The sequence below is a fragment of the Phycomyces blakesleeanus genome (assembly GCF_001638985.1).
Source record: "Phycomyces blakesleeanus NRRL 1555(-) unplaced genomic scaffold PHYBLscaffold_1, whole genome shotgun sequence".
NCBI classification, from domain to species: Eukaryota; Fungi; Mucoromycota; class Mucoromycetes; order Mucorales; family Phycomycetaceae; genus Phycomyces; species Phycomyces blakesleeanus.
The window spans coordinates 4,137,634-4,149,709 of NW_017265134.1; the positions used below are offsets into that span (position 1 = coordinate 4,137,634).

General features: G+C 36.5%; 5 protein-coding genes across 5 annotated transcripts; 4 read left to right on the top strand and 1 right to left on the bottom strand.

The window, feature by feature from the left end:
* Positions 1-236: 236 nt before the first annotated feature.
* Positions 237-1,147, top strand: PHYBLDRAFT_73804 (hypothetical protein; the record flags this gene model as incomplete). The annotated part of the gene is made up of 2 exons (XM_018442921.1): positions 237-899; positions 1,031-1,147. The coding sequence occupies 2 exons, from the start codon at positions 237-239 to the stop codon at positions 1,145-1,147; spliced, it is 780 nt and encodes a 259-aa protein (XP_018299524.1).
* A 705-nt stretch (positions 1,148-1,852) lies between these two features.
* PHYBLDRAFT_104733 (hypothetical protein) lies at positions 1,853-2,179 on the top strand (the record flags this gene model as incomplete). The annotated part of the gene is made up of 1 exon (XM_018427863.1): positions 1,853-2,179. A coding segment is annotated over one exon (327 nt), but the record flags the coding sequence as incomplete, so codon positions are not given.
* A 1,968-nt stretch (positions 2,180-4,147) lies between these two features.
* On the bottom strand, positions 4,148-6,817 carry PHYBLDRAFT_178947 (hypothetical protein; the record flags this gene model as incomplete). Its single annotated transcript, XM_018438065.1, has 6 exons — positions 4,148-4,578; positions 4,633-5,189; positions 5,314-5,551; positions 5,851-6,222; positions 6,421-6,465; positions 6,750-6,817. 6 exons carry the CDS (start codon positions 6,815-6,817, stop codon positions 4,215-4,217), a joined length of 1,644 nt encoding a protein of 547 aa, XP_018299526.1. The 3' UTR covers positions 4,148-4,214.
* A 2,574-nt stretch (positions 6,818-9,391) lies between these two features.
* On the top strand, positions 9,392-10,293 carry PHYBLDRAFT_178948 (hypothetical protein). The gene is made up of 2 exons (XM_018438066.1): positions 9,392-9,894; positions 9,977-10,293. The coding sequence occupies exons 1-2, from the start codon at positions 9,436-9,438 to the stop codon at positions 10,193-10,195; spliced, it is 678 nt and encodes a 225-aa protein (XP_018299527.1). The 5' UTR covers positions 9,392-9,435; the 3' UTR covers positions 10,196-10,293.
* A 746-nt stretch (positions 10,294-11,039) lies between these two features.
* On the top strand, positions 11,040-11,924 carry PHYBLDRAFT_184627 (hypothetical protein). Its single transcript, XM_018438962.1, has 2 exons — positions 11,040-11,516; positions 11,635-11,924. The coding sequence occupies exons 1-2, from the start codon at positions 11,058-11,060 to the stop codon at positions 11,851-11,853; spliced, it is 678 nt and encodes a 225-aa protein (XP_018299528.1). The 5' UTR covers positions 11,040-11,057; the 3' UTR covers positions 11,854-11,924.
* The last annotated feature ends 152 nt before the right edge of the window (positions 11,925-12,076 follow it).

Genomic DNA, 12,076 nt, shown 5'->3' on the forward strand with positions numbered 1-12,076 from the left:
CTCTAGAGGATCCCCTTTTATATTACGGCCAACTGCCCATTTTTCTTCCATTGTTGGCACCATTTATTTTTCTGGCCAATTTATTATTTCCACTGGCGGGTCCATTTATATCACTGGTAGGAGCCATTTATCCCACTGGCGGGTCTGTTGCTTCCTGTTGCTTCTATCAACAATCAATTTGCCTCTACGGCGGAACAAAATGGTTCCATTCCTGCCACAAAATTGTTGGCTATCGCATGCCTTTTGGGCACGTCGTCAAAAGCCGATACGGCTCACCAGAAGCCCAACAAGGGGCGCAAGAGAAAAGGCCAAACCGGCCAACAGCACTGGCCCAAGATGCGCGCCAGGTCAGAGGCCAATCCGGCCTACCACAAGCCCAACAAGGGGCACCAGAGAAAAGGCCAAACCGGTCAACAGCAAAGGCCCAAGATGCGCGCCAGGTCAAAAGCCAATCCGGCCCACCACAAGCCCAACAAGGGGCACCAGAGAAAAGGCCAAACCGGTCAACAGCAAAGGCCCAAGATGCGCGCCAGGCCAAAAGCCAATCCGGCCCACCACAAGCCCAACAAGGGGCACCAGAGAAAAGGCCAAACCGGCCGACAGCAAAGGCCCAAGATGCGCGCCAGGTCAAAAGCCAATCCAGCCTACCACAAACCCAACAAGGGGCGCCAAAGAAAAGGCCAAACCGGCCAACAGCAAAGGCCCAAGATGCGCGCCAGGCCAAAAGCCAATCCAGCCCACCACAAGCCCAACAAGGGGCACTAGAGAAAAAGCCAAACCGGTCAACAGCACAGGACCAAGATGTGGTCAAGATCAGAGGCCAATCCGGCCTACCACAAGCCCAACAAGGGGCGCCAAAGAAAAGGCCAAACCGGTTAACAGCACAGGACCAAGATGTGGTCAAGATCAGGGACAAAGTCCAAAATCAAATCAAAATATCTAGTCAAAAAAAAAAGAAAAACAAGGGAAAAAATTCAAAAAAAATTGTACTCATAATTATCTTTATTAAGTCAAAATTTATATATACTAGCACAATATCCAAAATAGTCAAGTCAAGATCCATTTCTATGTCCATGTCCAAGTCCATGTCCAAGTCCAATTCCTTTCCAAATGGCCAAACAATGTCCACGTACTGCTAGAGTACTAGTCCTAGAACATACATACATACAAGCATAATTTCTATCAAGTTCAAAATCTGGGTTATACTTCCAAATCTCAAGGCCAAGCCAATTTCCAAGCAGGGGTCCAATGCAAGTTCCAAACAAAAATTATTTCTTCCAATGGCAAATTCAAATCTCAGGCATCATCCTAAGTCCTGTTGGCTGTGGCACGCACACTACAATAGAGTGAAGAACAGACTCCACTACCAACCACTGGTTCCATCTTGCCTATGAACCTGGCACGTTAGCCATCTCCGGAACTATTACATACCAGGCACACGTGCACTACACATTTATACCGTGGAAACCAACCATTATACAACAGGGATCTGAATTCCAAGGGGTTTGAATGGTAACAGATATGAACAATATTACCTTGTCTCTCTAATAAGTAACACTCTCAAAGTATCCACTCTTCAAAATATTGAGATACTTTGAGAGTGTTATTTATTAGAGAGACAAGGTAATATTGTTTATATTTGACTATTCAAATCTTTTTTAATTCTTATCCTTGTTGTATGATGGTTAGTACATTGTATAAGTGGGTATTGTACGTGTGCCTGGTATGTAATAGTTCCGGAGATGGTTAATTTGCCAGATTTATTCGCAAGAAGGAATCAGTGTTTGGTAGTGGAGTCTGTTCTTCACTCTATTGTGGTGCTTACCTCACATTTACAATTCAAATCAACTCAAATCAAATCAAATCAACTCAAATCAAATCAAATCAAATCAAATCAAACCAAATCAAATCAAATCAAATCAAATCAAATCAAATCAAATCAAATCAAATCAAATCAAATCAAATCAAATCAAAACTGAAGGAACACTGCATTGGAACCTGGCTCTGGATCGAGGCGACGCTCCGGATTGGACCAAGACTCTCTATTACAATAAGCTGCAAAATCCTCTTTACATATATACTTGCAAAGCGAATGAAATATTTCTCAAAAAAAACCGGACTGGACTGGGCTGGACTGGACTGGACTATCATGGACTTGACTATCTTATATTCTATTTAATTTAATTTAATTTGTATTTAATTTGTAAAAATCTTTGTACACAAAAATCATTTGCTTTGAACAATAAAAATTTCCCTTGTTTTTCTTTGATATTATATTTATATTCTCGTCTCTTTTTTTTAAAAAATATAAAAACCTATTAGTCTTTAAAAATATTATTAAAAATAATATGGTTGACTGTCTTTACCTTTGTCTCTTTCCTTGCTTTTGTTAAAATATATCTATAACGGAGTATAGAGATAAATGTAACTGAACTGCTAGACCAAAAAAAAAAGAGTTCATGAGATATATGCAAAAAGACGTATAGCCCTTAGAGCCGCCATGTAAGGAAAAGACAGCATAATGGTTTGGAACTGTTTTTGGTCCGGAGTACTTTAGACATCTTGCTGATCTTGAAGGTTCTATTGATTAAAAACTGTTAATCTAAAGACTTTAGCTCTTGACAGTGAAAATTGAATTGGAAACTTAATATTATATTGGCTTAAATACCATATATCAAAAGAGTCGTTGTAAATATATAGCAATTGGTTCACTAGGCTTCCCAGAGTCATTGCTATGACTGTAGAAGTGTTACATTATATAAAAGTCAGGCACAAATTTACCATTTATTTCATTTTCCAATAGCCAGTAGCCAATAATTTCCCTGCAGCTTTTTTCTTGCTAGAAAATAATGTCATTAACTATAATTCATAAAAATGACATGAATTATTACTATTTTTTCTTTAATAATATAGAGTTCTAAATTCATAAGTGAAAAAATCAAATCAATTTCTTAAAGTAGTTTACAGGTTAAATTTGGAAAGGCCTTATCAAAGACACCTTCCCACCACGCTCCTTCAATCAAACCCTCCATATTCTCCTTTACGTTATCACTACTAAATCCGTATTGGGTGCTAATTGGAAGTTTGTTTTTGATGGCTAACCCTTTCTTTGTGGAGTTGGGGGCACAAAAAGCGTTCACTATAATAGAAAAACACAGCGTAACACTGCAATTATTTCTTGGTTACTCCTCTCTCCTCTCTTCTATCTGTCTCAGCTTTTTTTTTGGACATTTTCTTATTTTCTCTATCTTATCTTCTCTCTCTCTCTCGTATCTGTTCAATTAAGTCCACTTCTATAGAATTTTAAAAACTGGGCGCAGATCAATAAAATGCTAAAAAAAATCGAAAAAGTCCACCCTTCAAAAAGTGATTTAATTTATATTATAAAAGATAACTGGGCTTATTATTACCCCAAACTTCATAAATTGTCAAAAAAAAATGAACTGCAATCATTAATATGTTTTGTATTTCTATCAGCAGAAACCCTGGGCATTCTTCTAGCCAAACCTTTTAATTCTGAAAAAAAATCTTTACGGTTTTCAAGAATGGGCGATATAAGGGAAGGATAGGACACATGTGGTTTGTGCGGCTGTGTAAGTAATCTCTTATAAGTTTAGATGTATTTATGGCAACGTTGTTCATAATAAAGTAATTAGAGACGACAGTATTTCCATCTAACCTTGCTGCGAGTTGATTGCCAGACTGAAAAATAACTGTGTGTTTATACCACCTACAACCATTCTCACCGTACCAGCTTTAACACTTTGATATAATGTTACTAGCATAGTTGTAATGTTCAATGTGTATTTGGTTTTTTTTAGGTGAAGGTGGGATACCTCACATTTTTATTGATGAGACGTAGGGGTGAGGGGCTGCAAAATTAGCTTTAAGTGCTTAGGTAAGCTCTAAGCTAGCAGACAGGAAAATGCGTGATAAAATTGAAAAGAATATCTACGGTGTGGTATACACACCACAATTGAGTGAAGAACAGACCCCACAACCAAACACTGGTTCCTTCTTGCTAATGAACCTGGCAAGTTAACAATCTCCGGAACTGTTACACACCAGGCACACGTACACTACACACTCATACAGTGTAAACCAACCACTACACAACAGGGAATTGAATCACAGGGATTTTAATAGTAACAGATATAAACAATATTATTTTGTCTCTTTAATAAATAACACTCTTACAGTATCTACTTTTCCCATTATTGAGATACTAACCCATAAACAATCCCGAATACCTCAATTTGGTTTAACGAATCCTTCAGCAATTTAGCAAGCTTGAAGAAATCACCGGACATGCTACGACCACAACGCTTGGCCTCTAAGGTCAGAAGAAGGTGTTTCTCCCGGTTTGAGACTATACTAAAATCGGGACGCTTGTTATGGTTCACAAGAGAGGGGTCCATATTGGTAAATCGGGCAGATGAGGAAAAGCTCATGTTGTCTGCATTTAGGCACTTGATAATGGGAGAGTTTTTAAAGTACGCATCGATCATCACATTGATAGTATTGTGTACAAGTGTTGCCTCGTTGATTGGATGGATAGAGTAGTTCATACAATAGATTCTAGCGAAAGAAGATAACATGCATTTCAATTTTTTGAATCTTTCCTGCTGCTACATATCGTCCAAAATTCTGTCAACATGATCATAATTCAGCCTTCTCTGCTGCATATTATAGGCAAACTTCTGGCATAGACGAGACTCTTCTTCATCGGCATTGGGTATGTGGAAATAATCGACAGCTTCAATATCCTGCAAAACATCTTCAACATGTTCAAAAGGGAAGTAATGTTCTTCACAAATGCTATCATCAATCAGCATTATGCCACTAAGCGCCAATTCTTCATGTGTCTCCAGGTTTCGATGAGTTTTGGCCTTCTCAATACAGGTCTCTCGGTACTGCAGGAATGACTCGGAAACATTGAAACCTGATACTACCTTCCAGGATTTGGTGATTGACGGTACGGAAACATCATATACGCCTTCTGTAGTCGACAGGAAATCGAAAACGTCCCCGGCCTCTACTGACTGAGAATCATCTGATATGTCACCTTCATCAATGTATGAGTCAGTAGAGGTATCAGTGAAAGAGTTTGGTTGGCTTTCGTGCTGTTGGCTTGAAGAAACTGCTAAATCATCCAAGTGCTCTGGGGAATTTGCTGAGAATAACTCTTCCTGTAATCCATGGCTAGTTTTGACGTATTTCTTTGCTTTTCTATTGTGAAGTAATATTAGAGAATCTTTTTAAGATAATAAGGACTTAAAGTATAGATGTTACAAGGGTAGATTGTCAAAAGACGGAGTTCTTCGTAATTCTGATGCTGCTTGCAGAGAAAAATGAGCTGCTGTTATATAGCCGTCTATTTGCAATTGTGCTCCTATCTGCTTTCTTCTTTTCATCCAAAGTCATCTTTGCCCAGAATGATTCCTCAAATTTGCTCTCCTTCCAATTCTTAAACCGGTTAAGTAGATTTTTCACTAGTTCACGGCTCTTGAACGCGCGCGAGCTCAAGATGTCTATGTAGCAACTATTTGCCCTGTGTTTGTTTTGGTATCCAAACTTAAATTTTCAGTGTTATCAAGGCAATTTTTGACGTCCAAATCTAAACTTTTACGATTTGAAATGGTCATTCTATCCAAATGTAATATAACAAGTTGTAAGATGCTTTGCACAAAAAAGCGCAGTTCTTGCTTTTTGATGCTGAATACCTGTTTCAATTTCAATCTTTTTATCAATTTTCTCGTGTCACGTGTTTTATGAATATAAACTTCTCTCTACCTCACTCTGATATTTCCTGGAAATTGTTCTGGCGATGGTCCATGCCACACAACTCACGTTCTCTCTGGTGGAAAATCCTCTGGCAAAGGGTCCCAGCCACTGAGTTCGTATTCAACCGTACCTCTTCTTTCCTTTCTAGTCCGAACTGTCGCCTCTGTGTCTCTGCGGTGGACCCTCTCCAACATTTCGTCTTCTCCTGCCCTCGCAAGTTTCCCGTGTGGACATTGGTACGGCGGCAAATGTGTCCGTCCTGGTCCATTTCTGACGTTGCCTGGCTTCTCGCTCGTACTCGGCTTTCTCCCTCCGTTTCCTCCTTTCTCCAGATTGAGATTGCCTCCATCACGGTTCACACCATCTGGTATGCGCACTGGGAATTTGTCTTTGACAACTCCCCCTTCCTCCCCAATGTAGTTGCAGCTGAGGCAGTGACTGTCATACATAAATCCCATGACCTCACCTTCCCTTAGCTAGCATATATATCTCTTTCTTTCCTCTCCTGTAACTATCTTTCTCCAATTTTATTTTCAAAGGCCGCGCACTGTGTGCGACGGCAGTACCAATAAATGCAAAAAAAAAAATGAATATAAACTTCACTTTCTAGGTGCTCTTCACGACCCCAACTCTTACCCTTTTACATCCACCAGACCCATTACCAAAACGTACATAAGGACTCTTGATATATATAGTAGTTATGTAACATATAATTTCCAAAATGATAAAAAATCTTGTACGTATCGAAGGTGAAAATACACCTTCGACAGGAAGTAAAATGGGAAATAACGTCCCATATACATCATACTAGACAGCCATAGTTACATAGCTACTTTTCATAAAAACAGCAGTTATGTTAATGTGTTATTTTATATCTTTACTTCTATTTCATTGCCTTTTAAATGAATCTGTTTGCTCTTCTGAGTCATTTGTCGATTAGAAGAATCTAAGGGCAAGCATTATACGATGCTTGTAAGATTTCTTCGACTCCTCCTTCTCCAAGAACAATGTCAATAAGGTAGTTGTAGTTCATTGTTGCTTTGCTTTAATAAAAATATTGCAAAATAAAGAACACAAGAAATAGTACAAAAAAATGCACACATTATGATGGCATTTTAGAGATCAAGTACTCCAGAAATATCTTGAGTAAAATATAGCTCCAAAATTGTTTTGGGAATGGGTCTGGTAGAACATGAAAGGGTAAGGGTTGGGGTCGTGAATAGCACCTAAAATTGTCTTTTCTACCTGCATTTCTTTTCTTGTCAATGCGTTTCACATTTACACTACATAGTAAACCCCCTATTTTTCAGAGGCCGTACATCTCGTTCCTTTTTCTTCTTTTTTTTTGTGAAATATAAATAAAAAATGAGAATATTACCGGATATCTAGACTGGAAATGGGTATTGACTGATGGTTTCTTCAGAATATAAGAAAGGAGAGAATAGAATGTGGTTATAGCATTGGTAGTAAAAAGAAGACGTTTGGTCGAGTATGAAAATATGATGGTGTCGAATTAAGCTAGAGAATTATAATAACAAATTCAAAGACAAAAGCGAATTATATCGTAATCCTAAGGGGATATTAGAAGATAAACTTGTACAGACTATAAAAGTTTACTGACATGTATTATTTGTATAATGCTATCCAAAAAGAAACCCTTTAATATTTTATATGCCTATTTATATTATTTATTTTTGATAGTAAATGTGATGGTAATGATGATGATGATGCTACCCAGTGTATTTTATTGGGTAGAAAGAAGAATAAAAAAGAAATGCCCCCATTTTTATAGGATCTCTTTTGTAGGTTGTAGCAATATCAGTCACAGACTTAATGTTTGTAAGGAAACTTTGACAAAAGAATGTCTTTTTAAGGTAAGAAATAGATATCACCTTTATTGATATGATATCTGATATGTACTTGTATGCGTTCCTCTGCTGGACAGTAATAAAGCATGGATTAGACTGACTGGAAGCATGATGAAGAATACGTGTGGTCAGTTTCTGTTTAAGCCAATAGATAGATAAATATATATGATCTTTGGGTGTATTTACTAAGAAATGAGATGAGTTGAATAGATTGATTTACTCTATTTTCTATGTTATATAAATACATGACCCAATGTCTTTATCTATTTTGGAATCATTTGATTTTCAGCTCAATGAAATACCAAGTCGTAGGTGCGAAGATGGCATTAAACACCCTTTTCTTTTGTATATGGTTCATAGCATTAGAATTTTCTCTGGATAAAACAAGGTGTTAAATACACATATGCCTTTACTTTCTTTTTCATATATGTGTGTGTGTGTATTCAAATAGATCTACACTTGTACAAAAGAAGAACACTGTTACAAGATACATTTTCCGTTTTTGATCTTTATATTGAAAGATACGTCTTGTCAGTTTCTGCATAACATATTTCAGAATAATCAATCAAATAGGTCTAATCTCTGTATTAGCATATAAAGATAACATATCGTTTATTCACTACAGTATTTGATTATAGCTTTTATCCAATTGAGCCGTTTTTTGTTACTTAAAAAGTGCTATGAATTAAGTTATCAATAAGATACTAGGCAGACTATTCGGATTTGCACCAAATGCCTTGTTCTCAAAAACAAATTAAACTGGTACAAAGAAAAACAAATTTAGAACAATTGTCTATCGATATACAATATGAACGCAAAAGTAATGTGAATTTATTTATTTTTTATTCTACCAGTACTTCTTGTAATACTCCTTTCTCTCTCTCTCTCTCTCTCTTTCTTTCTTAAATCATATAAGCACATCACTTTCAAACTTTAATAAAAAAGAAAAAGATGGCTCAGCGTAGGTTTTCCAGATTTTTAGCCATTTTTGTTTAAAATAGTATATAACCTTGCTGAAATTCACAGATGTCAGAATGTCAATGAAACAACAGCTTGTAGTAAGATAATAAAATACTTTGACACTGGCTTACTAAGAATACAAGTACTGGGACTAATAGAGAACATATCAGCCCTGTTTGATTCTTGTGTGTCTCCCCAAGGTCTCACTAGACTACAGCATCAAAGTAGCTGTAATCAAAGCTTTGAAAGAAGTGTAAATGAAAACAATATATACGGCATCAATGTGGCCATAGTAATGAACAAAACAAAGGAGCTTTGATAAAATGGGGAATTCCTTTTTATTTGAACGGATATTATGACAGTATATCTTTAGAAGTATAGAAGATGAAGGTTAGTTTGATTACTAATAAAGAGAGAAAGAAATGATGTGTATAGTGTATCTTAGTAATAATGTTCTTTTTCTTTCTATTTCTTTGAAGGATTATTCATCAATTTTTTTAGAGGTATAGTAATGATTTGAATGTAAGATAAGATATCGATTACTCGAGCCATTTGTAAGTGATTACATAAGCTTGAATTTTTTAATTTGTTTTTTTTTTCAAATGATATTAAAGAAGATTAAAGTTCAATATTGGCTCAAAACTTTGACCCAAATCGGTAACTGTTGTAATGCCAAGCATAAGATATATATATTGATTATTTAGCAGACCTGGAAGAATCCAGTACCTACTCAGGTTTCGTAATTAGACTATTTATCTCGGTCTCTTTCTCCTTCTCTTTGTCTTCTTATTTCCCACAAAAGAATTTGCTTTATATTAATCCAATGACTGCCTCATCTACTGTGATTGTCAATCCTATCACCACACACACTGCAACTGTTGTGTGGATTCACGGCTTGGGTACAAGTAGTGCGAGCTGGTCGTCCTTTGTTGAACAGCTCTCTGAACAATTCCCTCATGTAAAATGGATCCTTCCCAACGCACCTTCTATCCCAGTCACCTTCCAAGGAGGACAGCGCACAACTGCCTGGTTCGATATCAGAGAACTTGGTCTAAAGCTCACAATCAATGAGGATCGTGATGGCATACTTGATTCACTTGCCAAAATTAACCAGATCATCAAAGACGAAGTCGACAGAGGAATTCCCTCCAATCGTATTGCCGTCGGTGGCTTCTCTCAGGGTGGTGTACTATCATTATTGACAGCCTTGACTTCCGAATACAAACTGGCTGCTATTTTCGGGTGCAGTGGATGGATTCCTATAGCTGACACGTTAAAGAATGTAAGGATTATTCAAATAAGATAAAACATTTATTTGAGTTGATTGGTTTACTAAAAGCATAAATTATTATTATAAACATTAGCTTTTATCTGGTGCAAACAAAGAGACTCCTATTCAGATGTATCACGGTGATGCTGATTACGATATTCTTCTTGAAGTTGAACAGAATTCGTTTGACTTTATTAAGCAGCTGGGCTATAATGTTCAACTCAAGGTCTTCCCCGGCATGAACCATTCCTTCTCACCCGAAGAGGCGTTGGATATTTCAAGCATTCTGGAAAAGAACCTTGGTGCTATTTAAATATGCTACCTAATCAAAGGATAGTTTATACTAGATAATGTAGTGCTATCGAGTATGATTTGTTTATATTAGAAAATAAAAAGAAAGAAGACAAAGCTAAATAGCCAGTATCCCAGAACGTATTGGCAAAAGATGGCACAATTAACATTGTTAAAGCTAATTTTCCAAAAAGAAATTCAAAACTGCAATGTATTGTGTATTTTAAATTGACCACAGAGCAATTCAATTGAAGAGATAAGATAGGCTTATGATAAAATGGTAACTTGTAAAGTATATGTTTCAAAAACAATTCTTCTATTAATTAACACAATAAGATATACTGCTAATAGATACAAATAGAAATAGAAATAAAGAAGCTCTTTGTATATCTCACTACTCAAGCGAAAATGAGCTGTACAAAAGTCTAATGCAGTTAACGCGTATCTATAAAAGTCATATATATATATATATATATACATTTATATAGACTATAATCTTTAGGCTAATAAAAACTCCTAATAGATATTCTCAATGATAAAGGTGTTTCTATTCATTTCATTTCATTCAAGGGTAACCAAGCAAGTATACGTTTGACCACCTCCAGCAATCTCATTTAAATTCAATCCAACTTTCCATTAGATACATGGAATATCGAAATGTTGTTCAAAGAAAAAAAAAGACGGGATATGACCAGGAAACCTTTTGATTTATTCAAGATGCTTTAAAATAGAGATAATTGTTCAACCCAATTTATATATATATATATATATATATACTATAATTTACTTTATATATTATAAAAATAAAATGATACTTTATTTTATTTTATATATATATTAAAATTTTATTCTATTCACTTGTTCTAACTCTCGATACTAATCTAATGTCTGCCTTGTCATCCGTAATTATCAATGCTTCTACCAAACAGACTGCAACTGTGGTGTGGATGCACGGCTTGGGCGATTCCGGTGCTGGCTGGTCCTTCCTCGCCGAACAACTTTCTGGTCTGTTTCCTTATGTAAAGTGGATTCTTCCCAACGCGCCCTCTATTCCCGTTACCCTCAACGGTGGAATGTCCATGCCAGCCTGGTTTGACATCAAGGAGCTCGGACGCAAGAACGCAACCTCTGAAGATCGCGATGGCATGCTTCAGTCAGTCACCACAATCAACAAGATCCTCAGAGACGAGGTTGACAAGGGCATTCCTGCCAACCGTATTGTTCTTGGTGGTTTCTCCCAGGGAAGTGTAATGTCGTTGTTGGCCGGTTTGACTTCGGAATACAAGTTGGCCGCTATCATTGGTTGCAGTGGATGGCTCCCTATGCCTGACAGAATCCAAAATGTAAGAGTTTATTGTTATATATATATATATATATATATATATAAAAAAAAAAACACAAACCAAACAAGAAAAGAAAGGGTATTGATTTACTTATCATATATTTTCTTTGTACGCGTAGATGGCATCTGATGCCAACAAGAAGACCCCTATTTTGATGTGCCATGGTGATGCCGATCCAGTAGTTAACTATACTTTTGGTAAGGAATCTGCTGAACGCCTCCAGCAGTTGAAGTACGATGTTGAATTCAAGACCTATCACAACTTGGGTCATTCAGCTGCACCCCAAGAGTTGTTGGATATCTCGAGCTTTCTCAAAAAGAACATCCCCTCTGTTTAACTTATATGTATATAAAAGAAAATACTTTTTTTTTCTCTCTTTAAATTATATATATTATGTTACTGTATTTTATTATTGCTGTTGTTGTGAGTGTGCTTTGGAATAATGATAATTTATATACACATAAATATATGTTTAAAGAAAAGAAAGAAAAGAAAGAAAGGGACCAAGTATGAAACAAGCTAGAGATCATCGTGCTTTTATAGTGAATACCTTTATCATA